The sequence below is a fragment of the Macaca fascicularis genome, chromosome 16 (genome assembly GCF_037993035.2).
Source record: "Macaca fascicularis isolate 582-1 chromosome 16, T2T-MFA8v1.1".
NCBI classification, from domain to species: Eukaryota; Metazoa; Chordata; class Mammalia; order Primates; family Cercopithecidae; genus Macaca; species Macaca fascicularis.
In genome coordinates, this window is record NC_088390.1 from 8,562,776 (window position 1) to 8,590,706 (window position 27,931).

Here is a 27,931-nt window from a genome sequence, read left to right on the forward strand (position 1 = left end):
GCATCGCCACAGGCTCTCAGGGCCACAGGAACCCCGCGTGGTTCCTCCACCCCAGCTGTGTTGCTAAGTGCATTCAAGTATCTCCCGTGGACACAGCGGACACACAAGCAGCGTCTTCATGGCCTGCTGCCCCGCCCCCGGCTGCGCTGACACAGTGCTATGCCCCTAGGGTGGGTGACAGTGGTGCTGTGGCCCCCGTGTCCCCGCCAGCTTCACTGCTGGACTCTGTAGAAGCCACACAGGTCACGTGGTGCTGGATCTCAGTGGGACCACGTGATGCCATCCAGAGACTCCATGGGCGGTGGCACCTACCTGGAGCTTGCGGAGCTGCTTAATCACCTCATCCCGAGCTTTGTTCGCGGCCTCGATTTGGGCTTCGAGGTCCTTCAGGTCTATCTCCATCTTTTTCTTTGAAGCCACAGCAAGCGCCCGCTGTTTCCTCTCATCATCCAGCTCCGCCTCGAGCTCCCGCACCTAATGGACAGCATTGGGTTATGCTGGGTTAACTCCAACTTTCTGCTCACAGAGCAGGCAGCCTGTTCTCAAGTGGGGGCTCTGGTGACTCGGGTGAGTGTGACCTTCTGTTACTCTGTAGAGGTCTCTGTTACCAAACAGTTACTATCAACAGAAAACCACAGTAGCTGAATTGTGTTCAAAGGGGTCTTTAACCACCACCACCTAATACAAACCACCCCACTGACTGCTGCGAGGGCATGAGAAGGCAGCCAGGGACCTGAGCTCAGAGTGTAGATGAAGCCAAGATGGAAAGACCCGAGACAAATGCGGTAACCATGTAATAAAGGCTGGAGTAGGCACAGAGTGGGCATGGGGTGGTTGCTAAGAGGTGCAGAGGACTAAGCGGGCACGCCTGTTTCCTAGAGCTGCGAGGACGTGGGACATGGCCAAGTTACAAGGGTGCCAGAACCACACAGAAACTGCCTTTGATAAGCAGGAAGGGGGGAGCAGTCAAAGCTGTCCAATGGAGGAGGGACGAAATGAAGGCCAGCTCTGGAGCAGACAGATGGGAGCGTGAGGATGAGTAAGATGTGGGCAGGAAACTGAGGGGGACACACCTGTCAGCCACTCACTCACTCTGTGGCACTCTTCGCTCAGTGAGCCTCCTAGTGTGCAGTGGGGATGGGGCACTACGCTCACACTGTCTGAGGGACGCTCAGAAGTAGGTGCTCTGGAGTCCTTAAACCAAATTCCAACGCCTCCGTCACCAATGACGGGGACCAGACATGAAGCTGCTGAGCTCCAAACCTTATCAGCCCGAGTCCACAGGGACCGTGTGTCACTGCCTTGACTTGGCCTCCTCAACCTGTCCTGCTTTGTCCACTTATTTAGCCACAAATAACTGCTTTGTCATGTATTTATTAAGGTACAGGTCATAAATACCTTAATAAATACCTATGCCCTAGGTAGTGTTCTAGCAGCTGGAGGCTCAGGTGAGCAAGGAAAGGTCCCTGCCTTCACAGAGCTTCCGCTTCCTGCTAAGAGGATGATGGGTGGTGTGGGAGCTGGTATGGAGGCACCAAGGCTTGACAAGTGGTGGCTCCACTGGTCCTCTCCAAAGGGGAGAAACAGGGCCGCTGCTGCTGCTCCTCTGCAGGGGTTGGCATGGGAGACGAGGAGCAGGGCAGCTGCTCCCGCATAATGCAGAGGCGCTCGTCATCTACTTGCTGTATTCTGCAGAGACCTGGGGCTGTACCTCAAGGCACAGGATAGCAGGAGGCACCTAATGTAGAGCCACTTAACATGAATTTCAAAGTGTGGTGGTTTAAAAAAATGTCTACAAATTCTTTAATACTCCCCACCTTAAAGAGTTGGAGCATAATCTCCTTTTGAATGTGGGCCAGACTTGGTGACTCGCTTCTGACAAACAGAATAAAAAAGTGATCACATGAGACTTTGGAAATTAGGTCATAAAAGGCCTGGAAGCTTCCTCCTTGCTTGCTTTCTTTTGGATCTCTCTCTCGTGAAGCTCCTCCAGGACACTCAGGAGGCCCATGTAGCAAGCTGCCGAGGCCTCCTGCTGACACCACATGTGTGAGCCAGCTTGGCACGGCTCCTCCAGCCCCGGTCAGGCCTTCAGATGATGCAGCCAGGGCCAAGGTCCTGACTGTACCAGAACCACTGACTCAATCGCTTCCCAATTCCTCACACACAGAAACTGGGACATAAATGTTGTCACAGTTTGCAATAATTTGTTAAGTTTGGGGTAATTTGTTATCCAGCAATAAATGACCAATAATTAGTGGAGTGAAAATAATAAAGCAAAATTAAATATATCCCACATCTGGCCGGGCATGGTGGCTCATGCCTGTAATCCCAGCACTTTGGGAGGCCAAGATGGGCAGATCACCTGAGTCCAGGAGTTTGAGACCAGCCTGGCCAACACGATGAAACCCCGTCTCTACTAACAATACAAAAATTAGCCGCACATGATGGCGTGCGCCTGTAGTCCCAGCTACTTGGGAGGCCGAGACAGAAGAATCACTTCAACCTGGGAGGCAGAGGTTGCAGTGAGCCAAGATCGTGCCACTGCACTCCAGCCTGGGTGACAGAGCGAGACTCCGTCTCAAAACACACACACCCCCACCCCCGCCAAATCCAAGACTTATTGCCATGAACTGGAAGGGACTGGAAAAATATCCACAATTCATATTTAAAGTTTTAGACTATAAATTTAACATACATGCAGAAAAGTGTCTAATATACATTCAGAAAAGTATACAATTTATACATGGATAACAACTTTATAAAATGACAAATTTAAATATCTGCTCTTTTTCCTTTTGAAGAGTGATCTAATTATTAGGACTTGAGATCTGAACCGCAGACATCTGCCAAATCACTGTGTCTGGGATGCATCAATTCTTTCCTATACCCACATTCTAAGACAAGGAACTTGAACCTAACCACAGATTCCTTTGGGAGTCCACTGAGGGCTTTCTAATTGATAAGTGTAAGCAGCAATGATACTGTCTGAGGAACAGAAAAACCTAAACTAATTACAATAAAATTTAAATAATAAAATTCTCAAAGGACCAAATAAATTCATTTTACTCTCTGTGTTACTCTGTGTTTACTCAGATGTGTTCTAACATGAATGAATAGGATACTGACCCAGAGCTGGGCTTTGAGAGCCTGCACCCCTTGTCGTGGAGGCTGTGCCTTCTGCCCTACCTGTTTGATCAGCAGCCGCTTCTTCTCTTCATTCTGCTCGTCCCTGGTTTGCAGGTCTCTCTCGAACTGCGCCTTCATGGCCTGCATGTTGACCTCCAGACGAAGCTTGGCATCTTCCGTGGCCTGGAGTTCGTCTTCCAGCTCCTCCAGCTGGGTCCTCATTTCCTCCACCTGCTGCTCCAGGGCCCGTTTGGATTTTTCAAGTTCGTGAACCTAAACCACCAAAGCATCAGGAAAGAGTTGACCTGGGCGGAGGCACGTGGGAAGAACAGCAGTCTTCCTGTTTTACAGGCCCACTTGTGGCATGCTGGCCACTTTGGTCCCCCTGGGCTGGCCCCCTGCCACATGCACACACATCCTTCCCTCTCCCCCGAAGGCTGCTGCTATTCTCCATTTCAGTGTATGCAGCTCAGAACTACAGTGCAGATTTCTTTATTCACACGTGTTCTCTGGTCATCCTCCTCCGATGACCTCTAAGCTGAGAGTTCTTCAGTGAGCCAAAGAACAAAGGAAACAGCCATGTCAGGGAACCTGTCTGTTGACTGACCCCCTTGCCTGCTGTCTGTGAGGAGCAAGTATGACAGTACACCTCTTCTTGCTGTAGAAAAGATCATTCGTATTGAAAAGCACATGTGGAAACTGCTGACTATTCGGGCGGCTTCGGCCTAACAAGCAGGGCACAGTACAGAGGCCTTGATCTTTCTCTGGACAAAGATCCCCCCACCACCATTTCCCTCGTTCTCTGCGCCAAGCACTGTGCTGAGAGCTTCACCTCCTGTGCCCTTTGATTATCGCGGCAGCCTTTGGAGGGAGGCCTTGGTGCTGCTGTGCACCCCCTCTGGGGTCCAGGACCACTGCAGTTCTCACAGGGACAGGCGTGGAGAATCTTAGGACAGGAGGAAGGCCCATTTCTACACAGTGTCTGGTGCTCAGTAGGCACAAAAGACATGTTTGTGGGATAAACGTGTGAGTGTTGATGCTACAGAAAACGAACATGAAGTCAACTGTAGCGTTCTCTCTCCACATTTCACTGTGTAACCATGGCCACTTCTACTTTCAGTGGCCTCTTCTTGTCCATGGGGCTAGTCCCTGGGTGCCAAGTTGTAGGAGACCCAGCAGGAAGGTGGGGCCACCTTCGCTGAGGTATGATGTGGCCAGATGGCCCATAGCCCATGAAAATGAGACCCTACCTTTTTAGAGGACTTTGTGCTTTTCAAAGCAGATGCAGTAACTTCATGAAATTGGGCAAGTATAATGTCCCTCTGGCAGATAAAGAAACTTAGGCTTCAAAAGCTTAAGTGGCTTCCCGTGGTCAGAATGGAAGCCTGTGGAGGAGCCAGGGAACCTTGCCTTTGACACCAGGCCTGGCTTTGTTTTGCTATCTTCAACACGCCATACGCTAAGGGAGAGACGCAGGGTCAGTAAGTGTCATGGCAGCTCCTGTGGAAGACGTATGCAATGGAAAGAGAAACTGTGCCACAGAAGCTTCTAAGCTGTGGAGAAGCCCCCAAAGCTACTGAAGCTCTCCAAGAAAACAGTGGGGCCTCCCTGGGAAGAACCGGGTCAGAGGGAGCTGCCATTCCCCACTCCTCCTCCTCTCCAGGTCCCCACTCACCGCATGTTTGGCAACTACCTGTGACGGCAGAACCACGAAACCTTTTGTTGAAAGTCCCCCCTGCCAGGGTGTAGGCTGGGGCAGGGAGGGCAGTGAAAGGAAGAAGAAACACGTTCACCTCCAGCCAGAGCTGGGGGGAGATGGCAGAAAACCTGACAACGGTCCCAGAAGACCTGAACCCCCTCCTCACGCACAGGCCAAAGCACTCCTAGACGGCTTCGTGGCTGGGCTGTACGTTCCCAGGTCCTTCAGGCACCCCAAGGAGCCGCCTGCTCCCGTGTGAAGGCCCAGGCCCCTGGGATGCTCTCCCATGCGGAGTGTGGACCCCACCAGCGACTTACGTTCTTCCCCACGTCGTCTTTGGAGCTCATGAGGTCTTCCATGTCTGCTCGGAGCTGCTTGTTCTGCCTCTCAAACTCCTCCTTGGCCTCCAGGGCTTCCTCAAGGGCCCGGGCCAGTGACAGGGCTTTGGTTTCTTTCTCTCTGGCCTCGGCTTCGGCCCGGTCCCGCTCTTCGGCATAGCGGGCAGAGATGCTCTTCTCTTCTGCTAACAGCTGTGCACAAGGGGATGGGGGAACATGAAAAGCCAAAACAGCGGCATCAGCTTGTCTCTTCCACTGCGTGGCTGATGTGTCGCCAGAGTGCTGCCATTAGATTATGGTGTTCTTGTATTTCCTTTTTTTTTTTTTTTTTTTGCTTCCCCCTTTTTCCAATTTTGATATAAATATGTATCCCATTTAATTGCCTTTAAATAAGATTATTTTAAACCATAGGAACAAAAGCAAGAGCCCTGCCAGGAGGAAACGACGCGTGGCCGACCCACCTGGTCAAACTTCTTCTGCTTCTTCTCCAAGTTGGAGGCGACCTGGCGCTGATGGTCCAGGTCCACCGTGAGGTCGTCCAGCTCCTGCTGCAGGCGGTTCTTGGTCTTCTCCAGTTTGTCATACGCCAGTGCCTTCTCCTCCAGGCGTTGGCTCAGGGCCTCCACGTCCTTCAGAAGCTTCTTCTTGGCTTCTTCCAGACTTTCAATTGTTCCCAGGTCGTCATCTACTTTCTTCTTGGTATCAGCCAACTAGGTTTTGTGTAAGGACAAACAGAAAGTATTAATGTTCTCAATTGGGGCTGGGCATGGTGGCTGACGCCTGTAATCTCAGCACTTTGGGAGGCCGAGGCGAGCAGATCACTTGAGGTCAGGAGTTTGAGACCAGCCAGGCCAACATAGTGAAACCTCATCTCTACTAAAAATACAAAAATCGCCTGTCTGTAGTCTTAGCTACTGGGGAAGCTGAGGTGGGAGGATCACTTGAGCCCAGGAGGTGGAGGTTGCAGTGAGCTGAGATCATGCCACTGCACTCCAGCCTGGGCGACACAGTGAGACTCTGTTTCAAAAAAAAAAAAAAAAAAAAAAAAAAAACTCAATTAGTTCTTGAATTTGAAGAAAACTTTTGTTTTTAATATTTTGAGAGAAGAAAAATCAATACTGTGATTTTAAAATAAATGAATCTTAGACGGTCACTACTTAATTTCTTAGCTAACAGTCTATTAAAATGATAACTGGATTGAAATTTTACATCGTTGACACAGTCCTAGGTCCTTATTTTAAGGGCTTCCAGCATTATAACCAGCATGTGGCTGGGTCAAAGCAAAACCATTTAATGGGCTTAATTTAGTACAACCTAATTAACTGTCCCAAATGGAGTTGAGACAGCCCGGCAAAGCAGGGCCAGGGGCTGCTAAAGACACACATCGAGGCCACCGCGGCTTCCTAAAGAGGACGCACACCTGGGACTGCAGGGCCAGCACTTGCTTCTCCAGGTTCTTCCTGGCCTCCTCCTCCTCCTCCTGCTGCTCCTGAAGACTGTTCTTCTCCTCTTCCAGCTGCCGGATTCGACTGCTCAGGTTTAGTTTCTGGCGTGTCTCCTCCTGAAGAAGCTCCTGTGTATTTTTTTTTTAAAAGGGCAACACTTCCGTTATATTTATCACCAAAACAAATACACCTGTATTAAAGAATTCATGTCATAAAAGAGAGTGCCTCAGTGCATGAGAACACCCAGTGACATTCACACACACAGACGATTTAAAAACACACACAGTAACTTTGTAAAAGTTTTTCACACCAACACTGCTTCAGACTGATCCCTGATGAATGAATGGCAGCGCCGTCCACCCAAGGGCCCAGGCTGGAGCCTCCAGGCATCCCTGAGGCCTCCCCTCCTGCATCTCCCACCACACCCTGCATCTCCTCAGTCACGCCTGGAATCCCTTCCTCTCTATCCCCTGCCCCGTCTTAGTTCAGGCCCTCAGCCCTTCACGCTGGGATCACCTCTCCCGTCGTAGGCATCCCCTCCTTCATATTTCCTGCCAGACTGACTTCTAAAATGTAAGCACAAACATGTTTTTCCTGTTACTTTCAGACTGGGAAATCTTCAGAGGCGTTAGTTGTGTGGAGCAGAATTCCTGGGCTCTGGCTCTGGCCGCCTCTAGTCTCACTCACCAGGCCGTGCCTTGTCATGCATGGGGTATGCTTCAGTTAAAATGAATTTATCCCCAACTGCCTAATTATTCCACTTTCGGCCTGAGATTTTTTTTAATCCCCAGCACCTAGCCTAAAGCCTGACAAATAAGCACTCATAAATGTTTGCAAATTTAACAAAATTAAGCTGTAAAACTCCAAGAATAAAGTGCTACATTATTTTCAAGGAACCTGTAGCTGACTTAAAAACATCCCTAACGGATGATGCAGTGCAGGTCTTAACCATCTGATAAGCAAGCCTCAACTCACCCTTTTACAAAATGGACTGTTTCTCACAGGTCAGCACAATGAAATTCCAACCATAATGAAACAATCTTATTTAAAATGGCCAGCAAGACATTGTGTGCAGGACCATGGCTTGGGTAAACCACTGCCCAGGCGGCGGCAGTGAATGGCAGGTGGAGCTGCCGCCGAGGCCACCCACATGCCTGCCGGACACAGGAACCCCAGAGGCTCTACATTAAGACACTGAGCTTCCAGGGAGAAATCCTGAGTAGCAAGCCTGGCTCCAAATAAAAGTATGACATAAAACTAGTAAGAGGTGACATAGAAGACAACTCTGGGGCCAGCATATTTCACCAGCTTAAATACTACAGAAATGTTAGTTATTATAAAGACCCCTTGTTCCCCGTGGAATACCTGTGTATCCTGTAGTTGAGACTCAAGACTAGCTGCATCCTTAGCAAATTTAATCCCCTTCTTCTCCGCTTCTTCCAGAAGGGTGGAGACATTATCTAGCTCATTCTGTAAGGAGAAAAAGATTAAATTCAACTCAAAAGTAAGCGAGCAGAAAGGGTCTAGAAACACAGCTTTTAAACAGAACACAAATAGAGAAGAACTCGGGGGCAGTGTGAACCTGAAACTACCCATTCAATTAAGGAAGACTCACCACCAAGAGTCTGTTGCCTTCAAACAGAGCTCAAATAAGTAGGTACTAGAACCTGCCTCCCTGGCTACCTTAATAGTCTCTACCCATGGAAAGGATGGGGCGGCGGGGGGGTCTCCTAACTGGTTTTCTACCTTCTTCTATTTTTATCATGAAGAGACAAAAATTAAAGCAAAGCCTTTGAAAGAGTGACTGTATCCTCTGTGGGGAGGCTGAAAGGCCAGCAGGTGCTTGATTTTGGTGCTCTTTCACACGAAGATGCGTTAACCACGTGCTTTGGGAGGAAAGTATAATTCACATTCTTATAGAGCTTGAGGCTTCTATAAAAGGGATACAAGAGAGTTAGTTTTTTTTTTTTTTTGAGACAGAGTCTTGCCCTGTCGCCCTGGCTGGAGTGCAGTGGCACGATCTTGGCTCACTGCAATCTCTGCCTCCTGGGTTCAAGCAGTTCTCCTGCCTAAGCCTCCTGAGTGGCTGGGATTACAGATGTGCGCCACCACGCCTGGCTAATTTTTTGTATCTTTAGTAGAGATAGGGTTTCGGCCTCCGAAAGTGCTGGGATTACAGGTGTGAGCCACCACGTCCGGCCGGAAGTTCTTTAAGGTTTTAAAAAACTGGTATTATATATTCATCATGAATATTTAAGCTATTTCTTTTTTTTTTTTTTTTTTTTTTTTTTTTTTTTTTTGAGACGGAGTCTCGCTCTGTCGCCCAGGCTGGAGTACAGTGGCCGGATCTCAGCTCACTGCAAGCTCCGCCTCCCAGGTTCACGCCATTCTCCTGCCTCAGCCTCCCGAGTAACTGGGACTACAGGCGCCCGCCACCTCGCCCGGCTAGTTTTTTTGTATTTTTTAGTAGAGACGGGGTTTCACTGTGCTAGCCAGGATGGTCTCGATCTCCTGACCTCGTGATCCGCCCGTCTCGGCCTCCCAAAGTGCTGGGATTACAGGCGTGAGCCACCGCGCCCAGCCTATTTAAGCTATTTCTTATGGTCAGATTTAATGAATAATATTTTTTCCTTCTCAATTAATATTTCTAAAATATTTTCCAAACAAATCTTCATGGTATAAGATGCTTTATAATTTTTGATGACCGTTGGCGCTGGGAAGAAGCAGAGGGACGCAGAGGGATGCAGAGGGACACAGAGGGGCAGCAGGGCACCGTGGGTTCTCGCCTGTCCTCATCACACCAGCTGAGGGAAGGTGGATGGCGGCACAGCCACAGCGCAGTCTGCCATGGGCAGGCCTCTCTGCTGAGTCCTAGAGCCCTGGAGAATCATGTACTGTAATGCGGTCTTGGGCCTCTGACACAACACAGCTCTGTAATGCTTTTTCAATGTGGCAATATAGGATGTACATCTTTTCTTACCAATAGGGACTCATTGACTATATTGTTTTTGCTGGATGCATAGAAGTCCGTATTAAACATTAAAGTTATTTCCAATCACAGTCAGCCCTTCCTATCCATAGGTTCCATCTGTGGATTCAACCAAACATGTATTAAAAATATTCAGAAAAGGGCCAGGCGTGGTGGCTCATGCCTGTAATCCCAGCACTTTGGGAGGCCGAGGTGGGCGGATCACGAGGTCAGGAGATGGAGACCATCCTGGCTAACACAGTGAAACCCCGTCTCTACTAAAAATGCAAAAAATTAGCCGGGCGTGGTGGCGGGCGCCTGTAGTCCCAGCTACTCGGGAGGCTGAGGCAGGAGAATGGTGTGAACCTGGGACGTAGAGCTTGCAGTGAACTGAGATCGCGCCACTGCACTCCAGCCTGGGCGACAGAGGCAAGACTCTGTCTCAAAAAAACAAAAAAGAAAAATTCAGAAAAAACCCCTGCATGTGCACTGACCATGTATAGTTCAGGACTCTTTCGGGTGATTTCCTAAAACCATGACTGTTTTGGGTCGTTATTTCCTAAAAAATACAGTCTAACAACTTTTTACAAAGCATTTACATTGTCTTAGGTATTATAAGTGATCTAGAGATGATTTATAGTATATGGGAGGATGTGCATACATGCAAATACTACGCCTTTTTTTTTTTTGAGATAAGAGTCTTGCTCTGTTGTCCAGGCTGGAGTGCAGTGGCATGATCTTGGCTCACCGCAACCTCCACCTCCCTGGATTCAAGCAATTCTCCTGCCTCAGCCTCCCGAGTAGCTGGGATTACAGGTGTGCAACACCACACCTGGCCAGTTTTTTGTATTTATTAGTAGAGACGGGGTTTCACCATGTTGGCCAGGCTGGTCTCAAACTCCTGACCTCAGGTGATCCGCCCACCTTGGCCTCCCAAAGTGCTGGGATTACAGGTGTGAACTACCATGCCCGGCCCCATACTATGCCATTTTTATTAGGGACTCTAGCATCAGCAGATTTTGGTATCTGCAGGAGGTCCTAGATTCAATGCCCCAGTGGATACTGAGGGCTGACTATACTTTTGTACACACTTCTGCAATGAACATTCTTGAAGTTGACTCTGTGTATACATCCTTAGTTAATTCCCTAGGATAAATGACTAGACGTGGATTTTTCGGGTCTAAGGATACTCCCAGTTTTAAGGCTCGTGATCTAAGACTGCCAAACTGTCCTTTAGAAAAGGTTGCACTAGGCCGGGCACAGTGGCTCAAGCCTGTAATCTCAGCACTGTGGGAGGCTGAGGCGGGCGGATCATGAGGTCAGGAGATCGAGACCATCCTGGCTAACGTGGTGAAACCCTGTCTCTACTAAAAATTCAAAAAATTAGCCGGGCATGGTGACAGGCGCCTGTAGTCCCAGCTACTCGGGAGACTGAGGCAGGAGGATAGGGTGAACCCGGGAGATGGAGGGTACAGTGAGCAGAGATTGCGCCACTGCACTTCAGCCTGGGCGACAGCGAGACTGTCTCAAAAAAAAAAAAAAGGTTGCACTAATTTATACCAGCAGTGTAAAAAAATAAAACTCTTGCAAATCTTTGCCAATGTGAAGTATAATTTTTTTGGCCCATTGTTCCTATTATTTGCTGGACTAATGGAGAAGCTGAAGTGCTTAAAACTGTTCAAGCAACTATAAACACAATTCAAGGTGGAACTGATCAAGTCCAATTCATGCTGTCTTCTTCTTAAAATAAGAATTATTTAACTTCATCGAAGTAATAGACACTAGGGACACCTAAGACTCGATGTATTTACTGGACAGCAATTGTCAGGTATTACACAGCACGCTGGCTGTGGGTCTCTGATTGCACAGAGGGATACAATGGTAAATTAGGGACATGCTACGGTGGGATGTGTGTAGAGCGGAGGTTTCTGGCTTACCTGCAGCTTACTTGCTTTCTCCGCCAGCTCCACCCTGAGCCTGTCGCCTTCGGAGACCTTGGCATGGAGCTCCTGGACCTGCGCGTCGAGCTTCTTCCTCTTGTGCTCAGACTCGGCCTTGACCTGCTGCAGGACCTTCACCTCACACGCCAGTTCCTTGTTATCTGTCTCCAGGCCCTGCTTGTTCTTCTCTAGATTTGCTTTGAACTAGGAGACGGAAGGGAAAACATAATTCACTAATTATTTTCTAAAACTCCATATAGAGGACTGCTTTTTGAGTCTGCGGAATTGTGCCTAACACACAGTAAGCCTGTGATCAACATTTGTTGAATGAATGAATGAATGAAAATGTTTGCTGTTCTCTGAATGTGAGGATTTCTGTGTAAGGAACACACGCGTACGTACTGCTCTGAGGAGCAGATGCAGGTACTTAGGGGCTCACTGTGCTAAGTAATGATCCTTGTCGATGCCAAGTGTCGTGTCTGCAGCGTACTCACTCACACTGTCCTTTGTATAAAACAAGTGTTGTTACTGTAAAAACTGTTTTACATGTACTAACATGAGCAAGCACCCCTGGTGCAGGGTGGTCACAACAGGATGTGTCTCCAATGACATCTTGCCTCAGGGACACGATTGGGTGTAGTAAGGTGTTCACATGGGAATCTGGGCCAGACTGTCTGGCCTCAGGCTGCCTTTCCATGAACCAGCTGTGTGACCCCGGCTTAATTACCTAACACCGCTGGGCCTCAGTTTCCTTGTCTTTTAAATGAGAATTATAGGAGACTGTGCCACAGGGTTGTAACCAAGATTAAGGAAGGCAATTCACGTAGGGTACTTAGCACAGTACCTGACACAAATGTAAATGTTCTGTAAATGTTAATATTGTCATTGTCTAAATTAAAAGGTGGCATGTGGCTAGGCAAAGAACAGAGAGATGGAGAAACCGGAGCAAGAACCAAGTCACAAAGGCAAGGATGATTATGGGAAGTCATGGAGGCCAGTCTGCACAGGGGGGTGGCATGAGTCACAGGGCACATGAAATTCAGTTTCAGCAGAACGGAAAGCCTATGTCTGAGATACAGAAGCGGGAACAATGAATGAAAGGCAAGACTGTGCTTGGTGGCTGCGGTGAGATCACAGGCAGGGAAGGACAAGAAGGGAGAGATGAATGTCAGGAACCCCTGAAGGGGAACAGTGGCGGGACTTGTGACTTACTGGCAGCAGACAAGTAAGGGAAGAATGACTTTCAAATCATTCAGGGTTTTGAGTGAAGCCACTGGGAGAAGGACTTAGTGAGAGGAGACACTGGGGAGGACTGTGTGATTTGAGATGGCGGCTGGATCCATGCATTTGCATCTGGCTTTTTTCCCTAAGTAGACACTGTGTTTTCAGAAAGCCGCTCCTGCCTTGGCAGCTGGGTACCCAGCAGCCCACTCAATGGCGTGTAGAGGCTGGAGCACAATCAATACCTGACTGAACAGAACGGGCAGATAGGATGGGAGTGGGTCTGCTGGTGGATTTTCTCCAGGCCACAGCACACGGCAGGGTCTCCCTTACCCGCTTGGCCTGTTCCAGCTGCTCTGAGAGCTCCTCCAGGGCTGTTGCGTGTCTTTGTCTCATGTCCTGGATTTGAGCTTCATGGTTCTTAGTTTCCTCCTCAAGAGCCTTCTTCAGCTCTGCCACTTCTTGTTCACGTTTTGTACTAGAGAAGGACATTTTTTAAGAGAGATCAGAATTAGCTGACTGATTAGAAACACATTTTCTTTTTGAAAAAGTACTGTTTTTGTTTTAAATATTACATAAATTCCTTTAATAAATATTTGATGTGCTATTTCCAGTAGGCCGGCAGGTCTATTACTGTGGTATCAGAAATCCTCCTAGAGAGCTGAGTAGTGGTTCATGCCTGTAATCCTGGCAATTTGGGAGGCTAAGGTGGATCGCTTGAGCCTGGGAGGTTGAGGCTACAATGAGCTATGACTGTACCACTGCACGCCAGCGTGGGTGAGTGAGACCCTATCTTTAAAAAAAAAAAACCCCCAAACCCCCCCCCCAAAAACAAAACAAAACAAAAACCAGTGCAACTTCCCTGCCATATCTGACTTATCAAGACACAGGGTGACATCCCTAGGGGGTCTTCAAATTGTTCTGGGCAGTCTGGTTTCACTGGAGGTCAGGAATTGGTTAACACAAGATGCCAAACTGCCTGACATAGCCCCAACAGAATTGAATAAAACTGGAAAAAGGGAGTCTCCCAGAGATTTTCAAAAGTGAAGGGGTGGCAAAGGCCAAATGAATCAGGACGTTGCACTGTAACAAAGCAAGACTCTAACATTCACATGAAGAAGCCGCAATGAACTAACATCCTCCCAAAACTCTACTAGAAAATGGCTTGAGGTTGGGGAGGAGGGCGTTATCTTTTGGAGGGGCAGGAAAATTAAAAGGCAGCTCAAAGGGTTCAGAAAGGATCTCTGATGTTTGATATGAGAACACAGCAGGTCCATGGCCATAGAACTGGAATGTTCTGACATAAACTGGTTTTATCTAACCTGCACTTTACGGTATGAGGGTCACATTAGCATTAAGTATCTTTCCATGGCTTTCTAATATTTTTAAAATTGGCTGTAACAAATACAGGGTAACTTGAATAACCAGAGTTATTCACTTTCTAGAAGAGATCTTACTCCCCATGGCGAGTCACTCTAAATTTGTTAATCTGAGCACCGTGTTTAAGCACGAGCTTGATGAAGACGGAAGCCAGTCAGGTAAACAGTGCTCCTGCTAAGACCTATATTAGCACTGTTGAATTAGCTACAACTTCACACTAATCCTGAAGCACATCTCTAGCAAGCTTGCTCTATACTTTATAACATGTCACAACTTAGAACAGTGATTCACACACTGATTCCCATGTGGACACATTTTCCCTCTCTTCACCTTTCTTCTCATGGAGTCATGAGATGCAGGGGCTGGCTGAGAGATCCCTGTGCCAAGAGAACAGGGCCTGGTGGCTGCCAGCTCCATGGTCACATGTAGCCCAGCCAGAAGGAATCACTGAGGATTCTTTGCGGTCCAGCCGAGCTCAGCCCCAAGTTCCACCCTAGCTCAGCCCCAAGTTCCACTGGCTCAGCCAGAGGTCAAAGACGTGCTGGTCTGGTCCTGCCCTCTACAAGGCTCCCATCGAGATTATTTCAGCTCACTCTAGCGACCAGTGCTTCATTGATCAGACTCTAGGGAAATCTCTCCAACTAGCAGCACGTTGTCTTTTGGGAAAATAGTTTTGTGTGTGTGTGTTCCTCGTCCCTACTTGAACCCAACGGTCAAAGGAAACCTTCACCTTCTCTTCCCCAGGCTGAACAACCCAATTTCTCTTAGTCTTTCGTCAAAAGTCCTCAAGAAAGTTAAAATGCCAGTGCGTCTGCAGAAGAGTAGATGATTTACAGAGGACTGTTACTTTATACTAATCATGGAAAGAACTAGGGCCCAGGGAGGGTGGTTTGCATTCTCTTAAGGGTCCTTAGCAAGAATGGAGGACACATCTGAGCTGCAGGCAAAACAGAATCAGTGGGTGCTACAGCTGAGCATAGGCATGGTTTTAATAAATACGCGCATTTATTTTTTTGCAAGGGTTGGATGGAAAAATGATCAGAACCTTATTTTCTATTGCAGTCGAAAGCCCAGCTGGGAGTGGAGAGTTCAGCCAAGTCTAGTTCAGTGGTTTCTAGATTTTAAAAAAGCAGACATATCAAAGAGAAGTCTAGGACTCACACTACGAAAAGCAGTTACTCTGCTAAAGTGGGGTAAGGGCCGGGAGCGGTGGCTCACGCCTATCATCCCAGCACTTTGGGAGGCCAAGGCGGGTGGATCACCTGAGGTCGGGAGTTTGCGACCAGCCTGACCAACATGCAGAAACCCCATCTCCACTAAAAAATACAAATTAGCCAGGCATGGAGGCAGGCACCTGTAATGCCAGCTACTCAGGAGGCTGAGGCAGGAGAATCGCTTGAACCCAGGAGGAGGAGGTTATAGTGAGCCGAGATTGCACCATCGCACTCTGGCCTGGGCAATAAGAGCGAAACTCTGTCTCAAAAAAATAAAAAATAAAATATAAAATAAAATAAAAAAGTGGGGTAGGAAGTCTCGAACCATGCCTGGTTCAGATGGGGGTTTTCCTCTCTGGGAAAAAACTGAAGACAAAAACCAACCAACCTCTGTCCGGCTGCCGTAGCCGTACATGTTCATGGCCAGGATCACGGCCAACATTCCAAGGCGCACCCCTCTGTTCTCCAGCATGGAGAGTCTCCCCACACCCACCATCTGACCTCAGTCTCGCTGCTCTACCGAGCCGGCCTGCCCTGTGGACACCACGATGTCATTCTTTCCACGACCGAGCGCCCAGGTTTCCAGCTGCTGGGTGGACCCAGCTGATGACATCCGTGTCCTCTGGGGAAATGCACTGGTTTTCACCACAACCCATTTCCCTCCTGGTTGCTCTGGGTCATGTTCGGCCTCTCTGGCCACACTTGCGTTCATAAATAATTCCCTGTCTTTCTTGCTTTATTTCAGGCCCCAGCAGCTCCCCGGGGTGACGGGCTATTCTTTCCATCATTGACAGCCTGAAGAGCCAGCAGGTGTGCCTGCAGCCAGCCAAGGCGGCGAGGGTTCCCTTCTGGCTGGGACTCCTGGGGTGGCCCTGAGGCACTTGGCAGTGTGAGTGTGGGAGGGAGCAGACGGCCTCTGCCAGGACAGCAAGCTGGCACACCCCCCACGCTGCTCTCCACAGTGACGACACCTATGAGTCCGTGGGAGCAGCGGGCCGGCACCTCCAGGCCTGCGCACCGGCTCACCGCTAGGGCTTTCCTGCGACTCGCGGGCTGCCACGCTGCAGTTTTCTACCCGGGAGCCTTCTCTGGCCATGTTCACCTATGCTTGTCACCTTTTTCATGCCCACCCCGGCTGCTGGCTCATGCTGCTGCATATGCCTCTGCCCACTGCACACCTCTGTCCCAGTGCCTGCACCAGCCTTCTTCTCACCCTTGTGAAGGCACCCTTCCCTTTTCAGCTGGTTACCTACATCGTTCACACCACCTGGCACTGCCAGCATAAGTGCCTGGCCTCCTGGGTATCTCCTCCTATTCCTGTGTTTACCCTTCTCCCTCTGGTCCTATCTATCTATAAATCTCTTTTCACTGCCCCCCTCTGTGTGTAGCTGTCACTGTCCCTCCCTAGACATCCATCACTAACCACAGCTTTTCTGATCACACCCTCTCACTCTGTGTCCCTCAGTCTGCTGTCTACCCTAGGACTCACACTACTAAAAGCAGTTACTCTGCTGAAGTGGGGTACCCTGCGCAGGTGTTTCTACCCATAGGCTGGTCTGTTTCTAACCATTACTATTTAATCACCGTTCCACCTGCCATCACGAGGAAAAGCACACCACCTCTCAAAGACAGCAAGCACACCAGGCATCTCTGCGCGGGCTCGGTGGAGAGGTTGGCAGGCGCCCGGGCCCTGCTCCCTCTCCCACACTCACCGTAGTTCCTGTTGGGCTGCCGTGGTGTCCAGCGTGTCCTCCAGCTCTGTTTTCAGAGCTTCCAGTTCCTCACTCAAGTCCCTTTTCTGCTTTTCGGCCTTGTTCCGTGAAGCCTTCTCAGATTCAAAGTCTTCCTGAAGTTCCGCAATTTGGGCTTGTAGCTCTCGCACAACTTTAAGGGCATTGTTCTTATGGAGTGTTTCATCGTCACCTCTGTTAAAACACCCGGGCACAAGAGCACTCAGAGACGGCGCCCGGATGGCCTGTTTCTCAGGCGAGCCCCAGCCCCTGAGCACCTCCCCACGAGACCCCAGTCCCACATCCCTCCTCCTGGGGCCTGAGGCTGGTGCAGATGCTCCACACCTGCGAGGGCAGGAGGAAGTCCTTGGGTAGAGGACTTGCTGAAGGCCCCAAAGCTAATGATGGCAGAGCCAGAACTAGATTCCAGCCCAGCCCCATTTCCAAACGACCATGCTTCTCCATTAAAAGGTAGGACACTCTTACTTTAGCCCTTAGAATACGAAAACATTTACTCTGAAGTCAAACGCTGTTATAGTTAAAAATCTGCTTCTAACTATGAAGGAGTGACCTCCTCCATCACACCAGAACCCAGCCAAAACCAGGGATGCTCAGAGAACACACCGGAATGCAGCCAAACCAGGGATGCTCAGAGAACACACCGGAATGCAGCCAAACCAGGGATGCTCAGAGAACACACCGGAATGCAGCCAAACCAGGGATGCTCAGAGAACACAGTGGAAGAAAGAGGCTCTCATCTTCACACCCTCCAGGTGCCTCTCTTCCATAGGGCATCTTTTTGTTTATGTCTGTGGTTTAAAATGTTGGAAGATTTTTCTGATTGGGAATAGTTGGGATGTTTGAGGTAAGGGAGATTTTTCTTGTAAGATTTTGATTGTAACACATTATAAACTCCAAGTATTACAACCATGTAGCCAAAGAGTTATTCTTTATAAAGAAATGAAACATTAGACATATTTATTACATCTGATTTGCATTCTAAACTGAATGGTTTAGAACTGATTATTGAATCATGCTCTCAGTGGAGAAATATAATTTCTGAAAAGTGATTTCCCTTCAAGTTCTAAAACATACTACAGGCTGGGCGTGGTAGCTCACGCCTGTAATCCCAGCACTTTGGGAGGCCAAGGCGGGTGGATCACTTGGGGTCAGGAGTTTGGGACCAGCCTGACCAACATGGTGAAACCCCATCTCTACTAAAAATACAAAAATTAGCCGGTTGGTGGTGCACATGTGTAATCCCAGCTAGTTGGGAGGCTGAAGAATGAGAATTGCTTGAACCCAGGAAGTGGAGTTTGCAGTGAGCTGAGATTGCACCACTGCACCCCAGCCTGGGTGACAGAGTGAGACGCCATGTCAAAATAAATAAATAAATAAAACATACTGCAGTTAATCTATAATGTACAGAGACCAAAACATTTGTTATAGTGAAATAATTTGTGCTGGTATGAATTTCCAAGGGTTTCATAATATAATTTGTCATTTTAAAGTATTAAATATTAAATATAAATATTGAGATAGTTTATGAGACTTTCTTGCTGCCCTGACACAAAATCTGTACGCCTGGACTTTTCACTCTCTCAGGTCACACCCAACAGCGAGTAGACCCCATCTCACTCTCCCAGGGTTTTTGGATGCTCCCGAACATAACAGTTTGCTGAAACTCAGCCCCCCGGCTCCCGTGCAGCACAGCTAGGGGCCGCAGACCTGGCCAGCGCGCCCTGCAGCTCCTCCTCCTTCTTGGCCAGCTGCAGCTTGAGCTCGTCAATCTGCGCCTGCAGCTCTGCGATCTGGTCCTGCAGGTCGGTCGTCTCCCCGTCGAGTTTTCTTTTGGCCTTTTCCAGTTCCTGACGAGTCTTTTCTTCCTTCTTTAAGCGTTCTTTAAGGCAAGACATAAGAAGTTCTTCAACACACCGAGTGACTCACCACAGGAATAAACTAAAATTCAGACTGAGCCAAGTTGAAAATAAGCCATTTTATTCAAAAGCATGTCACTGCCCTGATGACATGGTCATGCCCTGGTGTCAACTGCTCAGTCATTTCAAACCCACCGAGATCTGGAGGGGAGATAAATTAGTGTCAGGAGGGAATTTTAAGGAAGAAGTTGAGTGTCCTAAGGATGTCCTTTCATGGGAGGTGAGACCACACTGTGAGAGCCGAAGGGGCCTAGAATCCTCTCATGTCAAACCCATCGCTGTGCCCAGGTTTGCAAAGTGGCTCGGCAGGTGCTGGGGCAGCAATCGTAGCTGCCTGTCACCCCATCCCCTTTTCCATGGGAACCCCTGGTCTGAACCAAGAAAACTGCCGTCCTTGAGTACTGGGAGAGAGGAGACAGAAGAGTGGGCAGCAAGGGCCAGGCCTCTTTTCCACCCTCCCCTCTAAAATTCTGCAGCGATCCCCCAGTTAGCCCTAGTGATCTATTTCACCGAATGATTTATTTCCTCACAGCAACCTCTATGCCTTTGTGTTCTCCAGCAGGAACCAATGTGCTGAGAGGATAAGACCGAGTGTCACAGCCTGATCAAACAGGTGAGTAAAAAAGCACATGTGCTTACGGGTACTTCCTCAGCAGAAGAACCATATACTAGTACAAATGGTTTATGAAAGTAATTTCTTTTTCTTTTTTTTTTTCTTTTGACACAGAGTCTCGCTCTGTCACCCAGGCTGCAGTGCAGTGGCATGATCTTGGCTCACTGCAAGCTCTGCCTCCAGGGTTCTGGCCATTCTCCTGCCTCAGCCTCCCAAGTAGCTGGGACTACAGGCGCCCGCCACCACGCCCGGCTAATTTTTTTGTATTTTTAGTAGAGACAGGGTTTCACTGTGTTAGCCAGGATGGTCTTGATCTCCTGACCTCGTGATCCGCCTGCCTCGGCCTCCCAGAGTGCTGGGATTACAGGCATGAGCCACCGCGCCTGGCTTATGAAAATAATTTCATACGGACATTCCCTCTTTTGTTTATACTAAAACAAATAAAACCCCAAATATTTTTTAAAAGCCAACCCCGTCGTCTTCCTGTCATAAACGCACACATTAAGAAAGAGTGGGCATCTGCCTGCAGGCGCCTGCACAGAGCTCCCTCCCTCTGGTGATGGTACCAGTCTCTAGCTGCTCTTTCCAACTTCCATCCTCTTTTCATTTCTTTTGCAGAAGCTGTAATGTCCTAGGATTTCCTGATATTACTCTGTGGCTTGGCCCTCAGCAGTGTCTTCTCTGTATCTGCCAGCTTTTATGTCACTGGCCAGTCCCTTTGTGAGGTAAAATCTGGGCACTTTAATGCAGCTTTAGATTAAACACAATGGTCTGTAGGACCCAAACAACCTAACCCCGACCATGACCACCAAAGGGCAATATCTTTTACCACAGTACCAAAGTTAAAAAAGGGAAACCAGGCCTGGCGCGGTGGCTCACGTCTGTAATCTCAGCACTTTGAGAGGCCAAGGTGGGTGGATCACCTAAGGTCAGGAGTTTGAGACCAGCCTGACCAACATGGTGAAACCCTATATCTACTAAAAACACAAAATTAGCCAGGTGTGGTGGCGCATGCCTGTAATCCCAGTTACTTGGGAGGCTGAGGCAAGAGAATCGCTTGAACCTGGGAGGTGAGGTTGCAGTGAGCCAAGATTGTGCCACTGCACTCCAGCCTGGGCAACAAAAGTGAAACTCTGTCTTAAAAAAAAAGAAAAAGGAAAAGGAAAACCATTTTATCATCGTTCTAAGGCAACACAGAATAACCTTAAGAGCCCTTTTTATTATTTTTTAAAGACAGGGTCTTGCTGTGTTACCCAGGCTGTAGTGCAGTGGCACGATCATCGCTCACTACAGTAAGCTCCTGGGCGCAAGCAATTCTGCTGCCTCTGTCACCCAGGCTGGAGTGCAGTGGCACGCTCACAGCTCACTATGGTGAGCTCCCGGGCGCAAGCAATTCTGCTGCCTCTGTCACCCAGGCTGGAGTGCAGTGGCATGATCACAGCTCACTATGGTGAGCTCCCGGGTGCAAGCAATCCTGCTGCCTCAGCTTCCAAGTAGCTGGGACTACAGATGTGCACCACTACGCCAGGCTAATTTGTAAATTTTTTTGTAGAGATGGGGTCTCACTATGCTGCCCAGGCTGGTCTTAAACTCCTGGCCTCATGCGATCCTCCTGCCTCAGCCTCCCAAAGTGCTAGGATTACAGGCCAGAGACACTGCGCCCAGCCAAGGGACCAATTTTAATAAGTCAACCCAAACTGAAGGTCCTTATTGTTAGTAATCACCATGTATATTGTTTATTTTTGCATGTTCTGATTACAGTAAAAGCTAAACACTCGCATGTCCTAGTCTTCAATTCCTCTGGCCCCAAACACTAACCTTCTAAATCTGAGATCATCACTTCTTGCTTATTCCTGATTTTGGCCAAGTTTTTTGCCTTTTCTTCCTCTTCAGCCAGCTGAGAGGAACACTCAGCAATACGATCTTCCATGAGTTTCTTTTCCTGGACAGGAAAAATGGACTGCTTCAGAAAAGCCATTCAGAATAACCACTGGGGTTCTGTGTTCCTCATAAAGGTCAACTGTCTTTGACTCGAGAGAAAACAAGTACTACCGGCACTGCCTCCCCCAGCAGACTGTACGCAGTCACGTGCTGCAGAACGATGTTCTGGACAGTGATGAACCAGATACACGACAGCGGTCTCCTAAGATGATCATGGAGCTGAAAACTTCATCAGAGCTGTCATAGCACCACAGTGCAATGACTCTGGTTTTAAAATAAATGTACTGCAGCCTCCGTGTGCCATGTTGATAAAGTCTGCAGTCACGTACAGCAATGTCCTGGGCCTTCACATTCACTCAGTGCTTACTCACTGACTCACCCAGAGCAGCTTCCAGTCCCGCAAGCTCCGTTCATGGTGAGTGCCCAATAGAGGTGTGCCATTTTAAATCTTTTCTATCGTTTTTACTGTACTTTTTCTATCATATTTTTACTGGACTTTTGTTTGGATATGTTTAGATACACAAGTACTTCTTAGCACTGTGTTCCAACTGCCTGCAGTATTCAGGACAGTAACATGCCGTACAAGTGTGCGGCCTAGAAGCAATCGGCCACACCGTCTAGTCTAGGTGTGTAATAGGCTCTACTGTCTAGTTTGTGTCAATACACTCTATGATGTTTGTACGAGGATAAAATAACTTCACGATGCATTTCCCAGATTGTGTCCTCGTCGTTAAACAACACACGACTGTACTCCAAAGGGGCAGAAAGGCTTACACGGCTTGGTGCCCACCCTGGGAGCTTGGCCCAGCTGCCTGGTGTTCAGAGTCCCACAGCCAATGGTGGATGAATTAATGCTTGCACAGATGGAAACAAGTCATCACTGAGTGACCAACAGGCACAAAATGCACACGTTAAAAGTCTAAAAGATTATCAGGATATTTGGTAAGGTTTAAAAATTCAGTGGTGCCTGTGTCTTTAGAAATCTATACAAGTAGAGATTTACAGAGAAAATTCAGTAAATGAACTTAAAATCTTGAGAATTTTCTGTTTGAGGTCACTTTCAATGAGCGTATCAACATATTATAGAAATATTTTCCATAACTAAAATCAGCTTTTTGTGGGAACAGTCTCTTACTTTGATAAACTTGGAATTTTGGTCCTCGAGAAGCAGAATCTCCTCTTCCATCTTCTTGATCTTGGCCTCTGCTGTCACCTTTTCCAGCTGCAGCTTTTGCCGAGCCCCTTCCTCCTCGTCCAGCTGCTCTTCCAGGTCCTTGTGAAGAACACACAGTCAGTCTCGCCACTTTCTCGAGATTTGACCACACATTCATCATGCACAGGAATGCATTACGACGAGATACTATTTTTTATTTACTTATTTTTTTTTGAGACGGAGTCTCGCTCTGCCGCCCAGGCTGGAGTGCAGTGGCCGGATCTCAGCTTACTGCAAGCTCCGCCTCCCGGGTTCCCGCCATTCTCCTGCCTCAGCCTCCCCAGTAGCTGGGACTACAGGCGCCCGCCACCTCGCCCGGCTAGTTTTTTGTATTTTTTAGTAGAGACGGGGTTTCACCATGTTAGCCAGGATGGTCTCGATCTCCCGACCTCGTGATCCGCCTGTCTCGGCCTCCCAAAGTGCTGGGATTACAGGCTTGAGCCACCGCGCCGGGGTTTTACCGTGTTAGCCAGGATGGTCTTGATCTCCTGACCTCATGATCCATCCGCCTCAGCCTAGATACTAATTTTTGATTCTCAAAATGCCAGGGATATTTAAAAAAATATGAAATGCAGTTATGTGAAATAGACATTTGTATCCACTAGAGGCTAAAGTTCAATCCTTCTAGAAGCCAACATGGCAAAAACGTAGCTTTGAAAATGAGCCTTTCCTTTCAACCAGCAATTTCAGGAAATTGTCACAGATGCGATTTATATAAAAAGACATAAAGTGATAAGTTATTTATAATATTGAATAACTATGAACATGCTACAAAAAGGTCTTGGTAATTAAATGTTGGCACATTTGTTAAATGGAATAATATATAGTAATTAAAATTCACATTTTGGAATAATAGCAACACAGGCAAACATGAATAATGTAGTAGCACTCATCAAATGTGTATTTAATTTAGCTGAATCCAAATATATACATGTTCGGCCAAAGAGGAGAGCGAGAGAACATGAAAACGACAATTTAAATAGTACAGGTCGTGAGAAATGAGCTGTCTCAGTTCAAGTGTACCTTTCACTGCAGAAGCACGTAATCAAACTGGGTGGGAGTATAGAGTTTACATGTATTTCTATTAGAACATGCAGATCTTTGTAATTGACATTACTGTTTATGATAAACATGCTATTATTACACAGGATCGCAGATAGATTACCACATTTTATATGAGGTGATTATTACACACTGCGTGCCTGTATCAAAATATCTTATGTACCACCCCATATATAATATACATATACACACACACACACTTTATATGCATACAAACTAGAATGAAAAACAAAGTGTTACAGCTCTTTTAGAATTTGTCTAGCAGGCTTTCCAGTTTCTGGTGGAAAGCTCCCACCTCCTCCAAAAAAAGAAAAAAAAATAAAAGTTAAAACCCAGGCTGGGAGCGGTGGCTCACGCCTGTAATCCTAGCACTTGAAGGCCGAGGTGGGTGGATCACCTGAGGTCAAGAGTTTGAGACCAGCCTGGCCAACATGGTGAAACCTCGTCTCTACTAAAAATACAAAAATTAGCTGGGTGTGGTAGCAGGTGCCTGTAATCCCAGCTACTGGGGAGGCTGAGGCAGGGGAATCACTTGAATCCAGGAGGTGGAGGTTGCAGTGAGCCGAGATTACGCCATTGCACTCCAGCCTGGGCAACAAAGTGAGACTCTGTCTCAAAAACAAAACAAAAAAGCAAAAACCAAAAAAAAAACCCCAATAAACCAAAACCAGGGTTGTACAAATGAACACATGGCCAACTTAAGGAAATGTTCAAGAGTATCTTTGGCTAAATAATTTACTCATTGTTAATTTTAGAATGAAACCCTTGCAAAAAATGAGTATTTTATTGTAAAAATTTCAAACACACATCTAAGCACACGGACCAGCATAATGAGCCCCACACAGTAGCATCACCCTGCCCTTAACAAGCATCAACTCATGGTCAGTTCCATTTCGTGTATGCCCCCACCTGCTCCCTTCTCCCCATGGGTTATTCTGAAGCAAATCCCAGGCATCATAGTTCATTTGTAAAACCTTCAGGCTGTGCTCCTACAACATAAAGACCCATTTAAAAAGTACATTTGCCTGTTTCAATCAGAATCCAAAAATTGTGCCTCATGAGTACAGTCTGTAATTCAAAAAGAAAGTTAAGTACCAGGGAAGGGCTAGTTTTTAAAAATTCTCATTCTGACTGTTGGCCACCTCCTATTTCAGTGCTGAGCATTTCTTATTAGCCAAACCATGTAGTAGGTGTCTATCTAATGAATGGAGTGAGCAACATTCATTAGATATCACTGACAACATGAAGAACAAGTTAGGTCTTCTACAGAATGCTACAGACCCTGGGAGGTTTGTGACTTTGAATCTCTTTGCAAACTGTAAGGTGCCACTTAGAACATAAAAAAGATCCCTATTCAAAATGACAAATCTGTGTTCAAAGAAAATCTATTACAGGTGTGTTTTAAATGATGCTTATCTTTCTAAGGGTGGCTTCTCACGACCCAGAACCCTTTTGCTTCTCTGTGGACTCAAGAATCCACATACATAACCTTCTATTTATTCAACAGATCCACTCGAAAATCCAAAATATGCTTCTAAGTAAAAATTATTGTAGATACCTGAATATGTGCTTGCATTTTTTTCTTTTCATTTTGGAGGATTTGGTTTCTTTCTTCTTCTTCTTCCACCCTAGACTCCAAGTCATGTAGAATCTCTTCTAATTCCTGCTTTTTAGCAGCAAGTCTTGCCCTCATCTCTTCTGCTTCAGCAAAGAGCTCAGTCTCTGCTTGTAGTTGTTCTGCAAGGATGTTCTTCTCTTCTAAAAGCTGCAGTCACAATAAAGTGTCAATGATTTGCCCCATTACATACGTACACAGTATATATTCACCGTTGATTTCAATGGTCAATGCACATCAAAGAAACTGGGAGATAAAAATATATAACATCACGGGCAGAACTTTCAAATACGTTTTTGTCTATAGCAAAATAAGCTAGATGAAAATATTTTGGTTGTTCCTGTTGTTTCAAGTTACTGTGAATAATACATATTAAATTCATTATAGTTCATCTATGAAGGTAATTTACAAGGGACAGATAAATAGGAGAGTGAAAATATTATTCAAACGCCATAAAGTTCATGGTGATTACTAATGCCTGTTTGGTAGTAAGTGATATCCTTGGCCTTTATTGTTAATATTTTTGGCCTTGAACGCTATAATTCTATTATTGTCACAACAAACATCTCCTGAGCCTCTGCTTTGTCCATGAAGGCTTCCCAGAAGAGGGACACACATTCGAGACCGCTGCTGCCAGAGCAGCACAGGTGGTGACCTCTACTCAAGCATCTCGCCCTTCTGACTGTTTTTCTGTTTCCCCTCATCAACAGACACAGGAAGGTGACATTACTGGGAGCCTCATCGAAAACAGGTGTTAAGTACATGCTTGACAGCAAGAATCACAAAAGCAAAGAGGTAAGGTTAATTTTAACTTACATAAATCTAAAATGCAAGGCAGAATGCATCTGTTAACTCTATTGGCAAAATGTATACAATTTGGAAATGAGTGAAAAGGCCTCACATAACGTAAGATGACATGGTGGGTATAGCTATTCATAATGAAATGTGTGGGGGTTGCCATCAGTGCAAGATCGCATAGAGATTCAGGGCCAAGTGGGAGTTACAGGGTCACCGCACACACCTGCTGGTGCTTCCGCTCCATCTCCTCCAGCTCTCCTTCCACCTTCGTCTGCTTCTCCTTCACCTTCAACAGCTCTTCATCTTTGGCCTGAAGTTCTTCCTCCTGCCGAGTCACTTGTAGAAGCGGCTTCACCTATGACAAAATTAAGCAGTTTATCATTCCAGCTCTTTCCTGTGGGTTTTTCCTGATCAGACTCTGCTGTTTGAAAGGGATCTGGAAAGAAGGGAGCTGAGCTCACCTTTGTGAAGACTCGCCACCACTGCCAGTGCCGTAACTTCAGGTACGCGGCACAGTTCCGCTGCAAGACCTTTAAGGCACTTAGTTGCTGCTGCTTCTTGGCAAAGGCCCTGAAGAACAATAAGAAAAACTTACGATGTAAAGAAAAAAGTGCCTGAATGGCTGCTGTCATAAGAAGCCTTTCTAAAGGCCCATGTTCTCTGTCTAGGATAGGGAATGGATGCATCAATCAAGTCCTGGGTGAGACACACAAGGAAGTCGTTCTGGCCGCTTGAAGCCACACTGGCTTGTTGGGCTGCTCAGCCCACCTCAGGCCCCTGGCACCAGTTCCTGCACTGACTTTCTTCACGGATGTTGCCCTGCACATCGTCCTGCTGCCACTCAGCCATATACCCACACTGCCCACACTAAGACACCGATTTTCCTGAGGCAATGAAGACAGTAGACAGAAGGGCCCGTTTTCTGTGCTGCTGCTCTTTATCGTGCCTTTAGGAGCTACTCTCTTGTTTTCCTTTTGGTATGTCACAGAAGAAACATTTCTCCCCATCTCCCAAGGTAATGTTTCTCCTCCTTGCCTCCACTTTGCCACAATGGAGCGCAGCACTCAAAAGTTAGAATGGGAGTGTAGCGCTTAAGGCACGTGGATTCGGCTGAGGAAAAGCCGCTAAGTTCTGGGTCTGGGAGTCCTTTGTCAAGATCTAAAGTGCGGCTTTGGTAGCGTGGTGGGGTAGAAAGCCGACTGCTGGAGCCAGGAAGTCAGTAATAGGAACATTTGCCTGTGGGTCTGTCAGTGTCTCTCATTTATGGCCAGGCCTCATCCAGGGCCTGGAGATGACTCTTGCTCTGTGGAGCCCTCGCCTCCTCATGACCACACCTGGGCTTCCCACTACACCCTGCCACCTCCTCGGCCCCAGAGCAGGGTCTGAGACCCAGTTCCCATTCGCCTTCACTCTGGTGTTTTCAATTTCTCACTCTCCTTCAGGAACACAGAAACCCTGAAACCCCCTCCTGCCAAAAACAACCCCCAGGCCCAAATGAAGCTCATTACCTTGCCATTCCTTCGACAGACAATTGATATTTTTCTACTCCTTATGAAACTCTCAGGGTCCACAGGCAAACGTTCCTGTTACTGACTTCCTGGCTTCCAGCAGTCAGCTTTCTACCCCACCACGCTACCAAAGCTGCACTTTAGATCTTGACAAAGGACTCCGAGACTCAGAACTTAGCG

The 27,931-nt window shown here is 47.5% G+C and overlaps 1 protein-coding gene, 1 long non-coding RNA gene and 1 other non-coding gene across 44 annotated transcripts in view; 2 read left to right on the top strand and 1 right to left on the bottom strand.

Moving 5' to 3' along the window:
• MYH10 (myosin heavy chain 10) overlaps window positions 1–27,931 on the bottom strand; it is a 153,866-nt gene that overhangs the window by 13,263 nt on the left and 112,672 nt on the right. For all 42 annotated transcript variants that reach the window (XM_074018564.1, XM_074018545.1, XM_074018555.1 and 39 more), the window contains 15 exons: window positions 26,705–26,813; window positions 26,467–26,598; window positions 25,389–25,595; window positions 22,691–22,828; window positions 21,433–21,556; window positions 18,793–18,964; window positions 17,047–17,259; window positions 13,074–13,218; window positions 11,517–11,723; window positions 7,977–8,081; window positions 6,587–6,739; window positions 5,628–5,876; window positions 5,146–5,358; window positions 3,190–3,402; window positions 313–474 (listed from right to left, as the gene is read on the bottom strand). In XM_074018564.1, coding sequence (XP_073874665.1) covers window positions 313–474; window positions 3,190–3,402; window positions 5,146–5,358; window positions 5,628–5,876; window positions 6,587–6,739; window positions 7,977–8,081; window positions 11,517–11,723; window positions 13,074–13,218; window positions 17,047–17,259; window positions 18,793–18,964; window positions 21,433–21,556; window positions 22,691–22,828; window positions 25,389–25,595; window positions 26,467–26,598; window positions 26,705–26,813 — 2,542 coding nt within the window. The remainder of the gene's footprint in view (window positions 1–312; window positions 475–3,189; window positions 3,403–5,145; window positions 5,359–5,627; window positions 5,877–6,586; window positions 6,740–7,976; window positions 8,082–11,516; window positions 11,724–13,073; window positions 13,219–17,046; window positions 17,260–18,792; window positions 18,965–21,432; window positions 21,557–22,690; window positions 22,829–25,388; window positions 25,596–26,466; window positions 26,599–26,704; window positions 26,814–27,931) is intronic.
• Window positions 19,505–26,245, top strand: LOC135967937 (uncharacterized). Its single transcript, XR_010582267.2, has 3 exons — window positions 19,505–19,614; window positions 21,630–21,970; window positions 26,156–26,245. It is a non-coding gene; the product is annotated as an uncharacterized lncRNA (long non-coding RNA).
• On the top strand, window positions 24,062–24,123 carry LOC123569592 (U7 small nuclear RNA). Its single transcript, XR_006693409.1, has one exon. It is a non-coding gene; the product is annotated as a U7 small nuclear RNA (small nuclear RNA).